The sequence below is a fragment of the Salmo salar genome, chromosome ssa12, assembly GCF_905237065.1.
Source record: "Salmo salar chromosome ssa12, Ssal_v3.1, whole genome shotgun sequence".
Taxonomy (NCBI): domain Eukaryota; kingdom Metazoa; phylum Chordata; class Actinopteri; order Salmoniformes; family Salmonidae; genus Salmo; species Salmo salar.
The window spans coordinates 33,974,871-33,993,980 of record NC_059453.1 but is presented as its reverse complement, the minus strand read 5'-3'; the positions used below and the strand labels follow the sequence as shown (position 1 = coordinate 33,993,980).

General features: G+C 47.4%; 1 protein-coding gene across 5 annotated transcripts in view; it reads right to left on the bottom strand.

Annotated features, from left to right (window-relative positions):
- LOC106564864 (nucleosome-remodeling factor subunit BPTF) overlaps positions 1–19,110 on the bottom strand; it is a 59,096-nt gene that overhangs the window by 18,940 nt on the left and 21,046 nt on the right. For all 5 annotated transcript variants that reach the window (XM_014131337.2, XM_014131336.2, XM_014131333.2 and 2 more), the window contains 7 exons: positions 18,369–18,517; positions 17,355–17,486; positions 5,542–5,671; positions 4,840–4,975; positions 4,157–4,477; positions 2,007–3,909; positions 937–1,061 (listed from right to left, as the gene is read on the bottom strand). In XM_014131337.2, coding sequence (XP_013986812.1) covers positions 937–1,061; positions 2,007–3,909; positions 4,157–4,477; positions 4,840–4,975; positions 5,542–5,671; positions 17,355–17,486; positions 18,369–18,517 — 2,896 coding nt within the window. The remainder of the gene's footprint in view (positions 1–936; positions 1,062–2,006; positions 3,910–4,156; positions 4,478–4,839; positions 4,976–5,541; positions 5,672–17,354; positions 17,487–18,368; positions 18,518–19,110) is intronic.

Sequence of the window (19,110 nt, the reverse complement as noted above, 5' to 3'; positions counted from 1 at the left end):
ATATCCTATCACAACCATTAAACTCTTCAACTGTTTTAAAATCACCATTGGCAGTTTTCTTCCTCTCCGGCAACTGAGTTAGGAAGGAAGCCTGTATCTTTGTAGTGACTGGGTGTCTTGATATACCAAGTGTAATTAATAACTTCACCATGCTCAAAGGGATATTCAATGTCTGCTTTTTTTTCTGCCAGTGTCTCACTTCCACATCGGAGGTGAAAGGTGGCCGAACTAGAGCAGTGTTTGTCAGACCATGAGACATTCAGAAAATCATTCTTCTCACGTAAACGTCTGTTGCGTCCGAAAGGTTTGCCCTACAAAACTATTATGACCGCTCTATGGAAAGGGGAGACGCCGTTTTGCTCTACGACCCCCACAAGTATCAGATGACTCGTCTGAAATCGGTACCGTAGATGTGATTTGTTTGGTAGCAACCGAACCGTTCGAGCAACAAACGAATGGGCAGCACATTTTTACTCCTGAACTTATGTAGGCTTGCAATAACAAAGAGGGTGAATACTTATTGACTCAAGATATTTCAACTATTTTTTTGTTTAATTTGTAACAATTTTGAAAAACACAATTTCACTTTGACATTATGGGGTATTGTGTGTAGGCTAGCGACACAAAAATCTCAATTGAATCCATTTTAAATTCAGGCTGTGTACCAACAAAAGGTGGAAAAAGTCAATGGGTGTAAATACTTTCCGAAGGTACTGTATCCGTTTTATGATTTTGAAATTCAAACACTATGTATCTAGTCCCCCAATTAAAAGGTGTCATAAGTATTTGGACAAATGCACTCATATGTGTGGTAAAACATTTAGTATTTGGTTCCATATTCTCAGCACGCAATGACTACATCAAACTGGTACACTTCCCCTACAGTGTATATGGGTGGGTGGGTGAAGAGATACTTGCAGAGAAAGGATGGTCTACCTGTGCGCGTGGTGCCTACAGCGGCGGAGGGCTTGACGGCCATGTCGTCCCACCTCAGACAGGCCCACAGTAGCCTCAGCATCAGACTGACCCCTGCCAGGGACTTCACTGTCTGGAGACGGTACCTGCAGAGACAGACAAATAGGTTACCACACACACACACGCACACACACACACACACACACACACACAAATTGACATACGCACACAAACGTCTGGGGTCACCAATGGAAAAGAGACTGCACACACACACAGTTCATAAAGTTCATAAGTCAACCCTGGTAAAATGACCGTGTTACTTCCTTGTTTCCGAGGTTGGCTATGAACCTGACTCTTTGGTATGCTCCACAGCTTTAAATGGCTCTATTGGCCATTTAAAAAGGGGACACTCTAGGTGTCTGTCCCAAATGGCACTCTAATCCCTATAGAGTGCACTACTATAGCATAGTATACCATAGGGCACTGGTCAAAAGTAGTGCACTATGTAGGGAATAGGGTGCCATTTGGGACACATTCAGAGAAAGCCATTCTCCCTTTCCCAGTGTGACTGACTTAACCACAGGTAGGGAAAACATCCTTGGAGCGGTTAATGCGCAACGCGAATATCCTGACACTTGCAGACCGCCAATATGATTCATGCCTAGCAGTAAAAAGGCAGTAAAAGGCGGTGGTCAAAATAGCCTGAGGTCTCTCAGACCCACAACAGAGTCACAGGGGCCAAACCCAGGGGCCAAACCCACTAACGGCAAACAGAAGGCATAACCAACAAATCAACAGGACAAGACGTGAATATCGTTCGCCGGAGCAATAATGCACGAGAGGTTCCAGTTATTGTGGGGCAGTGACTGTATCATAGCTCAGAGTTGATGGAGCGCAAGGCTGAAACTAACACTAATCATAAATCAGATGGAGCATTTGAAAACCCATACATTTAAAGCCCTGAATTTTCTCTAGCCAGGTAGTCTGGAAAAACTCAGGGCCCTAATCATATAACATAATGCAGCTAGCTAAGGCGCTAGCCCGTTGAAAACAGGGGCGCCAATGAGAAATCTTAAAAACTGTGTTCTCACCTCCATGTGATGCCATAGGTGGGCCTGGGCGAGGGGTAGGGCCAGATGTCCTGGGCAGGCTTGGCGTTGTAGCTGAAGATGGACACCTCACGAATGCCACCCCGCCGTGCCAGCTTCTTCAGGTCATTGTTGGGCAGGACAAAGATGCTCTTACGCTGGCTCTTAGTAACAAACTTGCGATAGGATGGCAAGGCGGTTCCTGAGCGCGTCTTTTTGGTGCGCGAGAACTTGAGGAGGCGAACGCGGCCCTTGGTGGAGGTCGACGAGGTAATGCCCCCCGAAACAGAGGAGGTTGAACGAGAGGACTCCTTGTGGGCGGCGAGGAGTGCGGTCTTGTACTCGGTCACCGTTTCGCTCTGGCTCTCATCTGATTGGCTGTCGGGCGTGGGTGAGCGCATTTTGGTCACGGTGGTTTTGGTCATGGTGGTGAGCGTGGACACTGCGCTGCTCTCGGTGGTTGAGACAATGGGCGCGGCCGTCGTCCCCGAAGAGCTTGAGACCCCCGCCGTTAGCCGAGACTCTGTGGATACCGTGGTGGTGGTGGTTGTTGTGGTGGTTACCTGGGTGAGTATGGTGTTACAGAGGGATCCCACCCCACTGTTGCTGCTCTCCTCCGCAGAGTGCACCGACGAGGGGGCCATTTTGTTGGGCGTGGTAGCATTGGGCTTAACTTCCATGGGCTGGGTGTTGTTGAGCTGCTGGGTGCTCTGGGTGGTTGTAGACCCAAGCGCCTCCACGTTGTTTTCCAACCTGGCCACCTTCACCCGGGGCTGGTAGTCTTGCTCCGACACTATGACCTTGCTCTCCACCTCTACCCTTGGAGCCGGCCTTGGTTCCGTGCTGTCCGGCCCGGTCCTCTCGGCTAAAGGGGCCACACTGCCATTGAGCAGGGGCTTTAGGGGCGAGACTACTTGACCCTCTCCCTCCGCCTTGCCTAGGCTGTTCACTTTGACCTCAGAGCTGTTAGTGAGAGCATTGGAGGGCTCATTTGGAGTTGGTAAAGAGTTGGTATTGGCTTTAGCCTCCAAACTGTCATTTCCATTGATCTGAGGTATAAAGGAGGGCTGGGACCCAGTGGCGATGGCCTTGGTGCTGCTCTGTCCGTTGTCCTGCCTCTCCTCAGGCCCCTTCCCATTCTTCTCTGTGCTTTGCTGGGGTGGTTTAGGAACGGTAGCTGCACTATAGCTGCTCTCCTGGGTTATAGTGCTTGGAGGTATCGTTGTGGAGTGGGATTTAAAAATGGCCACTTCAGGTCCTGCACCCTCGGTGGAAGCGGGCTTGGCACTGGTAGTGTAGTAGATCCCACCTGAAGTTTCCATTGGTTCTGCTGTGCTGCTGGGCCTTTTAAGGCCCTCCTGCCCTGAACCAGCCCCTGTGGGCCCTATAGTCCTCTCAGGAAGGTCTCCCTCCTGTTTCTGGGGGGTCATTTGGTTTTGTGTTCGTGGGGATGCTTCAGCTGCAGGCTCTTTGGGTGGGGTCGCTGGGGCTGGCTGAGAGACTCCCTCAGCGATCTTTGAAGGGTCCGCCTGCACCTCCCCTTTGACTGACAATGGAGCAAGTGCAGGTGGCACCGAAGGGGTGAACTCCAATTTCACGGTGGGACTCTGGGCCTGGAGTGGGGTCTGTGGCAAGACCGGAATGGTCTTTGCTGGGGTAGGCTTGGCCAGGGTGCCCTGAGCCCTCTGCTTCTCCTCCAGGGCATGCTGCTTGACGCGGCGCTCCAGCAGACCATCCAGCTTGGAGGCCTTGACCTTCTTCTTGTAGGCCACGCGCGTCAGGAAGCCCTGGGCCACGTCCACCACATCGTAGTTGAAGGGCCTTGCATTCCCCTCACCGGGCTCCTGCTTCATGCACATCGTCTCTGTCCCTGGGCTGCTGCTGGTCCCTGGGCTGCTGCTGGACACTGAGAGAAAAACAAAATGGACACAAGTTACTGGATCATTCTTCTTATCCTCTCTCGTCAGAACAATGGTGAAGAAGCTTAGTTCCCAAGTATGGAAGTATATGAGCCACCCTTCACATTGGTATGTAGAGCAGTATAAGATCTGATGGATTCAATAATACGTGTGACTGATATTGCATGTGTTAGTTAGTGAAGTTAAAGCTAACAATCAATAAGGGAGTCAATGACAGTCTATAAAAGCGCTAACCTTTTTCATCATCTTGTCCTGAGTCTGAGAGGCTAAGGTCCACCTCCATCTTGTCAGCAGCCTCCTCTGCAGTGGAGTCTTGCATCTTCACTTTCGCTCGCCCGTCACTCTCTTCTTTCTTTCCCTCCTCTAGCTTTTCCTTCATCTTCTCTCCCGACAGGCGGTCTGCTGAGGGCTCTGGGGTGGTAGTGGTGGTGGTAGCACCCCCATCTTTCTCTACGGGTCTTCTGCTTCCCTGGGGTTCTGAAGCTATAGTTGTTTTGAACAACCTTGGCCTTGGACCCAAGTCCAGCAAGTTGCATTTCTCACCACGTCTGGCAGCTGTGAAGGAAGAAAACATACAGGTTTGAGTTATCATAGACACATTTATATTAGTAGAGTCAATTTCACAGGGGACATTATCCCATGTGAATTAATAATTGAATCGTACATTTCTCACAACTTTCGGCAATTAAGAAGGAAGAGGAGGAGTTTGACAGCTACGTGTACATTTGTCCACTGAATTCCTTGATTTCCTACAAACCAAATCATAGAGATGGATAAAGATCTCTATTTGGATATAATAATTTTTTTGCATTGACATTGCCAGTGCTGTCACAGATGCAATAAAGGCACAGATACAAAGATGAGAGAGCTCTATCTATCTCTATGAAGAGGACACAAACTAGAACGCTCCTACTGACCTTCCAGCTCGGCGCGGTAGTTGGCGTTGGTGTTGCCGGGCAGCTTGGTCAGGAAGCGGTGCACGTGCGTCTTGCTGATCCAGCTCCAGCCGCCCCAGCCCGTCACACGATACTCCTCTCCCTTCTGCTTCCACACCTTCACATGGGAGAGAGAGAGAGAGAGATGGAAAGAGCGGAATGACGGAAGAGAGAGAGGGGGGAGGGTACAAAGGGATGAAGAAAGCGGGCAGAGAGAGAGAGAGAGAGAGGGGGGGAGAGAGAGAGAGTGGGGGAGAGAGATAAAGGAAGCAGACAGGAGTGAGAGAAGATAGGGGAGAGAGAGAGAGAAATGAGAGGGCCAGTGGGTATTCACACCCACCATTAAGTAAACACATCTAACAGGACCACTATGTGAAAGATGACACTCGCACCGGAGCTCTGACACTCACGCCTCATCAAAGGGCTTTTTAGCACCGTTCGCCATTCTGGGAGGCAGGAAGTTGCAATTAAACACGTCTTGGCGATTAGGTGGTGGTGAATGGCCCGGTCATAAATAGAGTGGTAGAGCTTCGACTTAAAAGGGCCTGAGCTCGCTCGGTAAAAAGGGCCAAATGAAAAGGGTGTATGTGTTTGTGCATGTGTATGTGGAGCAGCCCTTAACTGTGTGTGTGGGTGTCTGAGTGAGTGTGTGCGTGTGCAGGTGTCTGTGACTGTGTGTAATACCTGGTGCTTGATGGGGAAGGTGTACTTGACCCAGGTGGCCTGCTGCATGGTCTCCTCGTCCTCCAGCTTCTTCTCCCTCTTCTTCACCTTCTCCTTCTCCTCCCGCTCCATGGACGTCATACGGTGTAGCCTGCATGGTGGCACAGAAAGGGGGACGAGAGAGAAAGTCAAACACAGTCAGTTCAAAAGCGGCCTCCTTCAATGCACTCTGGTGTGAGTGAAAGGTCTGGGGTAGCCCGGATCAAAAAGTAGAGGAGGGTAACTCCCTCGTTGCTCTTGGCAAGGCTCCGAGAAACACACACACAAACGATGTGAGCCCCTCGACTGACTCTGCACACCCACCCTTACTATAACATAATCAAGTCTTTTAAAGAGGAGGAGATTTGCGGTCTTTACCCATCAGTAGAACAGGTAGCAGTGTTTCCCACAGTATATAAATATTGAGCTACACGCCGGGGGTGGGCCATTGGATCTGCTGCTGATCACCTCTGGGTAAACTGGTCTTAGTGGGACAGGAAGGGCCAGAGGAGCTGCTAGAGTGGTGTAACGTTCCATATGGCACACTATACCCTATGTAGTGCACTACATTTGTAGGGTACTATATAAGGAATAGGATTCCATTTGGAAGGCACTATGTTCCAATGTTTATACAAGCATATCACTTTGAATGCATACTGAATGCATTGCTTCATACGATTATTTACTTTTTATTTAACTAGGCAAGTCAGTTAAGAACAAATTCTTATTTACCACGACGGCCTACTTGTAAAGCCCCCCCACCCCAAACCGGACAACGATGGGCCAATTGTGCGCCGCCCTATGGGACTCCTGATCACGGCTCGTTGTGATACAGCCAGGGATCGAACCCGGGTCTGTAGTGACGCCTCTAGCAAGGCAATGCAGTGCCTTAGACCGCTGCGCCACTCGGGAGGCCCACCAGGGATGTAACCATTCACCAATACACGGTTCAAATGTCTCGCACCAGACGGCTTACTTCCCCACGTGAGACTAGATCTGATCTATGAGGTACAGATTAACCTCTATATAAATAATCCTAACAGTCATGGGAGCCTGGGACTTGATAAACCGGACAAGTACATCCAACAAGAGTCGAAGGACAGAGGGATACACTAGCTAGAACCTTCTCATCGTGGATCTGGTCGGACAAAAAAGCATGACGGAGGCTGGCCAATTGCATTGTTTCCCTCCACAGTGATCATCAGGTTGTACTGTAGGTGACAGGGCCACATATGTGGACTAAAAACAGCACAACACCGGGTATATCACAAAGCATGAGCAAATTAATTAGACAGCTACAGTAATTTTGATAAACATTGATAAACAGTTTGGTTGATTTTTTTTTGTCAAATTAAATCAGTATGATAAGCAGCTAGCTAGCTAGCAGCTTGCTAGCTCCCATGCCAATTTCAAGTCTTTCAAAACTAATATTTGACTAACTCGGAAAATATGAAGTTATTTCAGAATGAAAGTTAACCTGTCTGGGATAGGGGGCAGTATTTTCACAGCCGGATAAAAAACGTACCCGATTTAAACTGGTTACTACTCTTGCCCAGAATCGAGAATATGCATATTATTAGTAGATTTGGATAGAAACCACTCTAAAGTTTCTAAAACTGTTTGAATGGTGTCTGTGAGTATAACAGAACTCATATGGCAGGCAAAAACCTGAGAAGATTCCAAGCAGGCCTTTCTGCGAATTTGTAGTGCTTCTGTTGCTTCTCTATCGAAACTACAGTATCTGAGCTGTTACGTGACACTTTCTAAGGCTTCCATTGGCTCTCTAAAGCCTTCAGAAACCGGATTGAGGCGTCTCCTGTCTCTGGGCAGATAACAGCAGCACAGTTTGTCAGTGGACTGCCTGGTGACAGAGATATTGGAGATGCGCGTTCACGAGACCTCGCAATTGTTTCTCTTCCTTTTTGAATGAATACAGCATTGTCCGGTTGGAATATTATCGCTATTTTACGAGAAAAATAGCATACAAATTGATTTTAAACAGCATTTGACATGCTTCTAAGTACGGTAATGGAATATTTTGAATTTTTTTGTCACGAAATGCGCTCGGCATTACCCTTCGGATAGTGACCTGAACGCACGAACAAAACGGAGGTATTTGGATATAACTATGGATTATTTGGAACCAAAACAACATGTTGTTGTTTAAGTAGAAGTCCTGGGAGTGCATTCTGATGAAGAACAGCAAAGGTAATCCAATTTTTCTAATAGTAATTCTGAGTTTAGGTTGTCCCAAACTTGGTGGGTGTCAAATTAGCTAGCCGTGATGGCTGAGCTATGTACTCAGAATATTGCAAAATGTGCTTTCACCAAAAAGCTATTTTAAAATCTGACATAGCGTTTGCATAAAGGAGTTCTGTATCTATAATTCTTAAAATAATTGTTATGTATTTTGTCAACGTTTATGATGAGTAATTTAGTAAATTCACCGGAAGTTTTGGGTGGGAATGCTAGTTCTGAACATCACATGCTAATGTAAAAAGCTGGTTTTTGATATAAATATGAACTTGATTGAACAAAACATGCATGTATTGCATAACATAATGTCCTAGGAGTGTCATCTGATGAAGATCATCAAAGGTTAGTGCTGCATTTAGCTGTGGTTTTGGTTTTTGTGACATATATGCTTGCTTTGAAAATGGCTGTGTGAATATTTTTGGCAGGGTACTCTCCTGACATAATCTAATGTTTTGCTTTCGCTGTAAAGCCTTTTTGAAATCGGACAACGTGGTTCGATTAACGAGTGTCTTATCTTTCAAATGGTGTAAAATAGTCATATGTTTGAGAAATTGAAGTTATAGCATTTTTGAGGTATTTGTATTTCGCACCACGCGAATCCACTGGCTGTTGAATAGGGTGGGACGCAAACGTTCCACTGGCCCAGAGAGGTTAACTGCCTAGCGCATAATGCTTTGTGACATGTTAGCTAGTTATCCCCAGTTAGATAATGTCAAATCAAATCGTATTGGTCACATACACATGGTTAGCAGATGTTATTGCGAGTGTAGTGAAATGCTTGTGCTTCTGTTTCCGACAGTGCAGCAATATCTAACAATTAATCTAACAATTCCCCAACAACTACCTAATACACACAAATCTAAGTAAAGTAACGGAATATATACATATAAATATATGGATGAGCAAGGACAGAGCGGCATAGGCAAGATGCAATAGATGGTATAAAATACAGTATATTCATGTGAGTAATGCAAGATATGTAAACATTATTAAAGTGGCATTATTAAAGTGACTGGTGATCCATTTATTAAAGTGGCCAATGATTTCAAGTCTGTATGTAGGCAGCAGCCTCTCTGTGCTAGAGGTGGCTGTTTAACAATCTGATGGCCTTGAGATAAAAGCTGTTTTTCAGTCTCTCGATCCCAGCTTTGATGCACCTGTACTGACCTCGCCTTCTGGATGGTAGTGGGGTGAAAAGGTAGTGGCTCGGGTGGTTGTTGTCCTTAAAGATCTTTTTGGCCTTCCTGTGACATCGGGGGCTGTAGGTGTCACGGAGGGCAGGTAGTTTGCCCCCGGTGATGCATTGTGCAGACCAGACCACCGTCTGGAGAGCCCTGCAGTTGTGGGTGGTGCAGTTGCCATACCAGGCTGTGATACAGCCCGACAGGATGCTCTCAACTGTGCATCTGTAAAAGTTTTTGAGGGTTTTAGGTGACAAGCCAAATTTCTATAGCCGCTGTTGCTCCTTCTTCACCACATTGTCTGTGTGGGTGGACCATTTCAGTTTGTCCGTGATGTGTACGCTGAGGAACTAAAAACGTTCCACCTTCTCCACTGCTGTCCCACCGTTGTGGATGGGGGGGTGCTCCCTCTGCTGTTTCCTGAAGTCCACAATCATCTTTGTTTTGTTGACTTTGAGTGAGAGGTTGTTTTCCTGACACCACACTCCGAGTGCCCTCACCTCATCCCTGTAGGCTGTCTCATCATTGTTGGTAATCAAGCCTACTACTGTTGTGTCGTCTGCAAACTTCATAATTGAGTTGGCCACGCAGTCGTGGGTGAACAGGGAGTACAGGAGGGGGCTGAGCACGCACCCTTGTGAGGCCCCAGTGTTGAGGATCAGTGAAGTGGAGATGTTGTTTCCTACCTTCACAACCTGGGGGCGGCCCTTTAGGAAGTCCAGGACCCAATTGCACAGGGCAGGTTTGACACCCAGGGCCTCAAGCTTAATGATGAACTTGGAGGGTATTATGGTAATGAATGCTGAGCTGTAGTCAATGAACAGCATTCTTACATAGGTATTCCTCTTGTCCAGATGGGATAGGGCAGTGTGCAGTGTGATGGCGATTGCGTCGACTATGGACCTATTGGAGCGGTACGCAAACTGGAGTGGGTCTAGGGTGACAGGTAAGGTGGAGGTGATATAATCCTTGACTAGTCTCTCAAAGCACTTCACGATGACAGAAGTGAGTTCTTCGGTGGAATAGTAATTTAGTTCACTTACCTTTACCATCTTGGGTACAGGAACAATGGTGGCCATCTTAAAGCATGTGGGGACAGCAGACTGGGATAGGCAGAATATGTCGATAAACACACCAGCCAGCTGGTCTGCACATGCTCTGAGGACGCGGCGAGGGATGCCGTCTGGGCCGGCAGCCTTGCAAGGGTTAACACGTTTAAATGTCTGACTCACGTCGGCCACGGAAAAGGAGAACCCACAGTCCTTGGTAGCGGGCCGCGTAGGTGGCACTGTATTATCCTCAAAGTGGGAAAAGAAGGTGTTTCATTTGTCTGGAAGCAAGACGTCAGTGTCCGTGACGTGGCTGGTTTTCTTTTTGAAGTCCGTGATTGTCTGTAGACCCTGCAACATACGCCTCGTGTCTGAGCCATTGAATTGCAACTCTACTTAGTCTCTATACTGACATTTTGCTTGTTTGATTGCCTTGCGGAGAGAATTACTACATTGTTTGTATTCGTCCATATTCCCAGTCACCTTTCCATGGTTAAATACAGTGGTTCGTGCTTTCAGTTTTTCTTATCCACGGTTTCTGGTTAGGGTAGGTTTTAATAGTCACAGTAGGTGCAACATCTCCTATGCACTTCCTTATAAACTCACTCAAAGAATCAGTGTATAAATCAATACTATTCTCTGAGGCTACCCGGAACATGCCCCAGTCCGCGTGATCATGTTAGCTAGTTATCCCCAGTTAGATAATGTGTCTTCACTTATTTCTTTGTGACATTGTACTGCCCCCCATTCCCTCCAACCCGTAGGCGGTCCTTAATCTAGTCCGAGACGGGCGGCGGTGCCGTTGGCACCTGCCATGCCCTCACTCGCTAAGTCTGCGGAAGGTGCATGGGAATCACCTGTAACGGCCAGAGCGCTGATGAAGGCGTATATCCCATTCCCCAGAATGGACGGTGAACAGCCTCAGGAGATCCCTAGGCTCGAGGACGTCCTGGCTGCGTACCTCGTCCCAGTTTCCCAGGACGAAGGACAGACTCACAGTCCAGCTGGTAGGGAAGTCCTTCACTCTAGGAGTGCAAGCTGTAGCAGCAGCTAACAATATTGTCCTCCTGGCGGCCTCTCTATCCCGTCTCACCACCTGTAAGACTGAGCTATCGGGAGAGGAGACAGAGGAAGCGTCAAGAATTTCCGGTGCCATCCTCCATCTCATACAGGCGTCGGCTGTATGCGGCGGGGAGGTCCATGCCCAATTTGGTGGTCGCAGAGCGTCCGGTGCACCAAGAGCGGGCCCTGCCCCTCCGGCAGCACCAGAGAAGACAGCTGCCTCACCGGCAAAAGAGGTCTTCATCTCATCGCCCTGGCAGCCATGGGGCAGCCAGAAGAGATGACGACCATGACGGGAGAGAGCGCAGCACCTCGCGTGACATCGCCCACTGTTCATCCCCCACCCCTGCAAAGGGATGGAGGCGCTAATGTGTCCTTTGTTAATAAAGAATGTGTTCCATCTGACTTTGTCACAAGAGAACCTATTTTCCATAAACTCGAAACCGTTCAGGTTCCTTCTCTCTATCTCTCACCACTCTGTGTGTAGCACAGCCCACCAGGGGTGCATAGCTGAGCACACACGAGGATGTTGAAGGAAAATGACGAGGGCAGCAAAGCGGACGCTCTTGATGAGCCGCCATGCTATACCTCATAAAAACCCTGTACCACACTCTTTCAGGAGTAATGTGGTTAAGGGTTTAAAGAACAGCTCGCGCACACAGCCTCGTGTTGGGCCGATGACGCAATCGCTATTGGGAGAGGACACACTAACACAGGCGAGCACCTCAGTGTAGCTCAGACCCGTGCTGTGTTCACGGAGGGCTGGAACCACAAGGTTACATGTATAACCAAAGTGGCAGCGCCCCCGTTTCTCACAGAACACACTAATAATCCCAACCCTACACCACACACTCTGAGGAGTAATGTGGATAAGGGTTTGAGGAACAGCTTGTGTACACAGCCCCATGTTGGGCCAATGATGGAATCGCTGTTGTTGGATGATGCACCGCATCAGGTTGGCGCCTCAGTCAGTGCAGCTCAGACCCGAACTGCGTTCACGGAGGGCTGGAACCACAAGGTTACACATATAACCAAAGTGTTTGCGCCTCCGTTTCTCACAGAACGCGCCAATATTTACTCCCCCTTTTGAGGGGGGCCCACCCCGGGCTGTCCCACCACTTCAGTGTCAAGGGACAGTGGGGCCCGGGCCATAGAGGAATACAGGTTCTTCCTTCTGTCTGTACCACAGCTTGGAGCTCTCTCGCCCTCAGGGCATTACTCAGCGAAGCTGCACCCTCTCTTCCTGGCTAAGACGGACGCTGGAGAAGGGTTATGCCATCCAATTCCACCGAACTCCTCCCCCGTTTTCGGGCGTGGTGGAGACGGTGATGAAGACGCCAGAGAAAGTAGCCGCTCTTGTGAAAGAGATTATGGAACTTTTGGCAGAGGCGGTCACAGTAGTTCCCCAAGAGCAAAGCAACAGCGGGCTATATTCGCCATACTTCCGAGTGCCAACGAAGACGGTGGGGAACGAGGCCGATATTGGATTTACGCACTCTCAACGAGAGCTTAGCTTACGACAAAACGTCTACTGGAATGTATCCACAACAAGGACTTTTATGTAAGCCTAGACCTAAAAGACGCATACTTTCATGTGCCAGTGTATCCGCGTCACAGGAAGTTTCTGCGTTTCGCCTTCCAAGGGGTTGCGTACGAGTATACGAGGATGCCATTCGGATACGACCTGGCACATCGCACCTTTTCCAAATGCGTGGAGGCGGCATTGGAACCGTTGCGTCGTCAAGGGATAAGGCTACTAGCCTACCTAGACGACCTACTGGTTCTCGCCCCGTCAGCAGAGCTGGCGATCGCACACACAACACAGACAGTGATTCATCTCACACGTATGGAGTTCGCTGTGAATTGGGAAAAGAGCACTCCTTGGCCCAGTCATTGAATTGTCTACCTGGGATTACAGCTAGACACTGACTATGAAGGCTCGAATTTGCCTTGTTGCTAGCCCTACGAAGGTTTCATCCGAATCACATGGTGACGGCACATTCCGTCATGACACTCTTGGGTCTCATGTCGTCTGCCCACAATGTGGTTCCGCTGGGACTTCTGCACATGCGCAGAACACAGCGATGGTTTGCCCAACTATGACTGGACCTAGTGAGGCACCGTCGTTGGATGTTGGTAGTTCCCCTCTCACTCAGAGCGGACCTGAACTATTGGAGAGACCCGTGCGTTCTGACGCAAGGGGTCCCAATGGGCAGTGTCCTCCTACATTCCAGTGTTTACAGACGCTTGTCTGACTGGATGGGGAGGGACATGTCAGGCTCGGGTGGTACGTGGTGTGTGGCCTCCCTCGGGACGCCACATCAACCTCCTGGAGTTGGAGACAGTTCTGACCCACTTCGTGTCTACTCTACGGGGTTGCAACGTGTTGGTCTGGTCGGACAACCGAGCCACAGTAGCCTACATAAATCGCCAAGGAGAAGTCAGGTCTCCTGCACTCCACCGGCTGGCGGAGGAATTGTGGCTGTGGGCTCACGAGCACCTTCGCTCGTTGACAGCTGCACACATTCCAGGCTGTCAGAACGTCGGAGCAGACCTCGTGTCTCAAGGGGGTCCCCGAGACAACGAGTGGCAACTGCACCCAGAGATTGTTCTCCAAATATGGGAACGATTCGGGAGAGCCGAGGTGGACCTGTTCGCGTCACGCATGAACGTACAGTGTCCCCTATGGTTTTCCCTACGAGCCCAGGACGAACTGCCACTAGGGATAGACGCCTTTACGCACCGCTGTCCTGCATTCCCCCACTGCTAGCCCGCGTGAGAACAGGAGGGCTGTAAATCATACCGATCGCCAAGGGGCTCCGTGGCACACGGAGATGCCTCAAATGTTGATTGCGCCATCACAGCCAATTCCACAGAGAGGCAGCGATGTCTCAGGCGGCAGGCATGATCGAGCAAATGCCTCTAAATCGGCCAGCCACTGAGGTTCTGGCTCCTGAGAGGGACAGGTTAGAGCGCCGTGGGTTATCTGATTCAGTAATCAGAACCATACAGGGCTCGCGTGCCAGTTCCACATCCAGGACGTATGCCAGCAGATGGAACGTGTTTTCATAATGGTGCGCCACAGAGAATGTGGACCCCGTGTGCTGTCAGGTCGAGAGTGTGCTCTCATTACTACAGTTCATGTTTGATAAGCAGCGCTCACCCGCCACCATTAACTTGCATCTAGACGTTCCGCTAGCCAAATATCCAATGGAAGAACGTGGTGCGAAATACAAATACCTCAAAAATGCAATAATTTCAATTTTTCAACCATACGACTATTTTACACCATTTGAAAGATAAGACTCTCATTAATCCAACCACATTGTCCGATTTCAAAAAGGCTTTACAGCGAAAGCAAAACATTAGATTATGTCAGGAGAGCACACAGCCAAAAATAATCACACAGTCATTTTCAATGCAAGCATATATGTCACAAAAACCCAAAACACAGCTAAATGCAGCACTAACCTTTGATGATCTTCATCAGATGACACTCCTAGGACATTATGTTATGCAATACATGCATGTTTTGTTCAATCAAGTTCATATTTATATCAAAAAACAGCTTTTTACATTAGCATGCGATGTTCAGAACTAGCATTCCCACCCAAAACTTCCGGTGAATTTACTAAATTACTCATCATAAACGTTGACAAAATACATAACAATTATTTTAAGAACCATAGATACAGAACTCCTTTATGCAATCGCTATGTCAGATTTTAAAATAGCTTTTTGGCGAAAGCACATTTTGCAATATTCTGAGTACATAGCTCAGCCATCACAGGCTAGCTATTCAGACACCCGCCAACTTCGGGGCTCACTAAACTCAGAATTACTATTAGAAAAATTGTATTACCTTTGCTGTTCTTCGTCAGAATGCACTCCCAGGACTGCTACTTCCACAACAAATGTTGTTTTTGTTCCAAATAATCCATAGTTATGTCCAAATATCCCCGTTTTGTTCGTGCGTTCAGGTCACTATCCAAAGGGTAACGCGCAAGCGCATTTCCAGACAAAAAAAATCAAAATGTTCCATTACTGTACTTAGAAGCATGTCAAACGCTGTTTAAAATACATTTTTATGCTATTTTTCTCGTAAAATAGCAATAATATTCCAACCGGACAATGCTGTATTCATTCAAAAAGGAAGAGAAAAAATGTTGAGGTCTCGTGAACGCGCATCTCCAATATCTCTGTCACCAGGCAGTCCACTGACAAACTGTGCTGCTGTTATCTGCCCAGAGACAGGAGACGCCTCAATCCGGTTTCTGAAGGCTTTAGAGAGCCAATGGAAGCCTTAGAAAGTGTCACGTAACAGCTCAGATACTGTAGTTTCGATAGAGAAGCAACAGAAGGACTACAAATTCGCAGAAAGGCCACTTCCTGCTTGGAATCTTCTCAGGTTTTTGCCTGCCATATGAGTTCTGTTATACTCACAGACACCATTCAAACAGTTTTAGAAACTTTAGAGTGGTTTCTATCCAAATCTACTAATAATATGCATATTCTCGATTCTGGGCAAGAGTAGAAACCAGTTTAAATCGGGTACGTTTTTTATCCGGCCGTGAAAATACTGCCCCCTATCCCAGACAGGTTAAGGTGTTCGCGGCAACGATTTCAGCTTGTCATGAGGGGTTTGGCAGAGACACCGTCTTCAGCCAGCCTTTAGTGAAACGGTTTCTATTGGTAACGCGGCGGCTTAGGACAGCGGCTAGAGCCACGCTGCCCCAGTGGGATTTAACTTTGGTACTCGAGGCGCTCTGCGAGACGCCGTTCGAGCCATTGAATCAAATCCCCCTCAAGATTTTGTCTCTGAAGACGGCACTGTTGCTTGCCTTGACTACAGCCAAGCACGTCAGTGATTCCAAGCTCTTTCGACGAGACCCGACTGCCTTGCCAACAATGGCAACTTGAGCAGAGCGGTGTTACGTCTTAACCCGGCAGTTATGCCAAAGGTTATTTAGAGCTCATATAGGTCACAGACCGTTGTGCTATGGGCGTCTTGGTCGTCACCGTCTCCTTTTATCCGATTCTACCTGTTAGACATGTCGTCTAACTCTCTAGCACGTTCTGTACTCAGCGTGGCTGAAGGGAGAACTTGAGTTAATAAGAGATGCAGGACTATTGGGCAGGGTTCCCATTAGGTCCGCTCTCTTAATTGTCAGAGAGTAAGACACGTGTTACATGACCTTTGTTTGACATCGTCAGTACAGCAAGGATGGTCTAGACTGCCCACCAGTGTACCACTGTGTAGGGGCGGAGTGATGAGGGAAATAGTGCTGTAACTAGTGTTGCTTTACAATTAGACCGGTCACTGAAATTTATGGAATATTGAGGTATCTATCTATCTGCTGAGGCAGAGTAGCTGGCCCATATTCTGTCATCTGCCCACGAATCATTGGCTTTGCCTATGGATTAAGTGTGGTGGGTTACACTGAGGAATCAGTGAGTTGGCTTTCTAAATTGGTTCAGCCTGTACTCAGCTTTGCTGATGGGAAGGCTAGAATTAAGGAGGGAAACGTAGGATCAATGGACAAGGTTTCCATTAGGTCCACTTTCTCCTATTAGAAGGACTACATGACATGACTCCTGGCTGGGGTGGCACAGTAGAATCATGTATTTTATCCTGCCCACAGGTCTATGACTGTTTGGGCGGAAGGATTAGGGATAGTTTCTGTAACTGGTGTTACAGTACTATTTGACCCATCTTTAATACCGACAGAGTGTTGAGTTCATTATCTGCTTGTACAGATTAGTATGACTCATATTCTGTATTACCTGCCCACTAGTCATGGCCGGTGCCTCGGGACTGAGTAGGGCGGATTAGACCAATGACGCAGTACATTGTGACAGTCTGTTTTCATGCTAAAGTAAAATAGTTGTATTTCTGCTGTTGTTCAAATACACAGATCGCTTTATATACAGCATCTTCTCAAAGAAATTACCGTTCGTTCGAAAACTTGGCATTATATTTCTGCCATGCTGCTTTGTTGACATCTCCAACCACCCAGCGCCCTGGGTAGTCAGCAGCCGTCACTGGTCTAGGGTTTACACTTGTTCTAAGAAGTCAGACTTGGAAGTGGCTGCAGACTTGTATGATTAAATGGTATTAAGGCGTTATTTGAAGTGGTAATGACATGTAAGGATGACATAACACAGTAAAATAGGTTATCTTGATGACTTGATGCCAATTTAAAGTGAAAGACATGACTGTGAGTGTGTGCGCTTTGAATCTACTCGCCTGGTGTGTCCCAGAGAGTCCTTCCAGACAGGGAGCAGGGCCACAGGTTTGATGGCACACTCCAATATGGCCATGGCCAGGGCAAACTCCCTGGCCTTACTGCACATCTGCACCGCCTTAATCCAGTTGTTCCTGATGAAAACCAAAACAAAGCCAAAGGGAGTCAGACAATGGTGTTATCCATCATATGGAAGCATGGTGACAATAAATCATGACAGTGTGACTTTATTTGTCACCTGGGACTGCTGGGGTCAGAACTGAACAAGAGCAGAGCACGCTAACGTCAATGAACATGTAAAAACAAATATGTTATCAACAAATAACGTCACAAATTAGTATCTGAATAATAGCCTGTGCCCCCCTCCCCTTGGGACTCGTCTGAAGTCGGTACAGGCGATCTGCCAACTTCTGTCTGTAGCGTCTGAACAGTTTGGGCAACAGCACTAATATGAGTCCTCTGTGGAAAGGTGAGACTCTCACGAATATATACATGTTGGTTGTTTTGTTCTAGGACACCCACAGGCCTCACAAGATTCGTCTGAAGGTCCCCCGGTGCCAGTTGAAAACATTTATGGAAGTTTATATGGAGACTGTTTAATGCCAAAAATAAGGGGTTAAATACAAGTCCAAAATGTTTTGATGTTTCCTGATTTCTTATATCTGTCAGATATAGGACAGACACTTCAAAACAAACTTCCCTTAGATTTTTGGGGGGGATTGTTGTTCAAAGTAGTGAATGTTATTCAACACATTTGTATGGGCTTATAGCAGTAAAGCAAAAAAATAGAATCATTCCAAATGTATTTTTTTATACTTCAAGGGGTCTTACAATTCTAAACCAAATAGCTAAATGATCCTTGGTATGACCTTCTTAAAACAATTCCATATAACTTAGTAGAACCCTCCCCCAGCTTAGATTCATGGATTAAGAACATTTTGATCGTATTCTTTCAAAACATATAAATCAACCAACTAGGATCTCAAAACCACCCAGAGCCCACATCCCATCCGTACCTGTGTGAGGCCCAGTTGGGGTGCATGAAGGGTGCCGGCACGTTGGTCTCCAGCTGGATGATGGTGAGGCGTAGCGTGGAGATGGTCAGCACTTTAGAGCCGTGGATGGAGCCGTTCCACTTGAAGTCGCCTGCCGGCGTCATGCAAAACTGAATAATAAAATAACAGTTTTTTTGTAGAGATTTTCCTTACATGGGGAAATCCCAAAGCACTGTACATCTAAAACAAAATTAAAAATGCTTTAAGGAGCAACAATTAGAAAAATAGAAGAAAAAAACAGCTAAAATTAAACAAGGATAGAGGGCCAGTACTGTACAAGATACAAACACGATTAAAAGGAGGCATCATAGACTTAAAGGGATACATCAGAGTTTTTGGAAATGAAGCCCTTTATCTACTTCCCTCACAGTCAGACAAACTCATGGATACCATTCTTATGTCTCTGCGTGCGGTTTGAAGAAAGTTGCTAACTAGCGCAATTGCTATCCTGTAGACTTCCAGTCATTGCGCTAGTCAGCATTGGCTCGCAAAACTACCTCCAACTTCCTTTATACTGGACGCAGAGGCATAAAAGGTATCCCCGAGTTCATCAGACTCTAGGGAAGTAGATAAAGGGCTTCATTGCCAAAATCTCAAAGTATCCCTTTAAACAGTTGAACTTAAAACTTATCGCAAGTGTTTATCTGTTCAAGTTTCTGTTGACTCCTTCAGGTGTGTGCAAGCTAAAGTTATCTTAAAATAA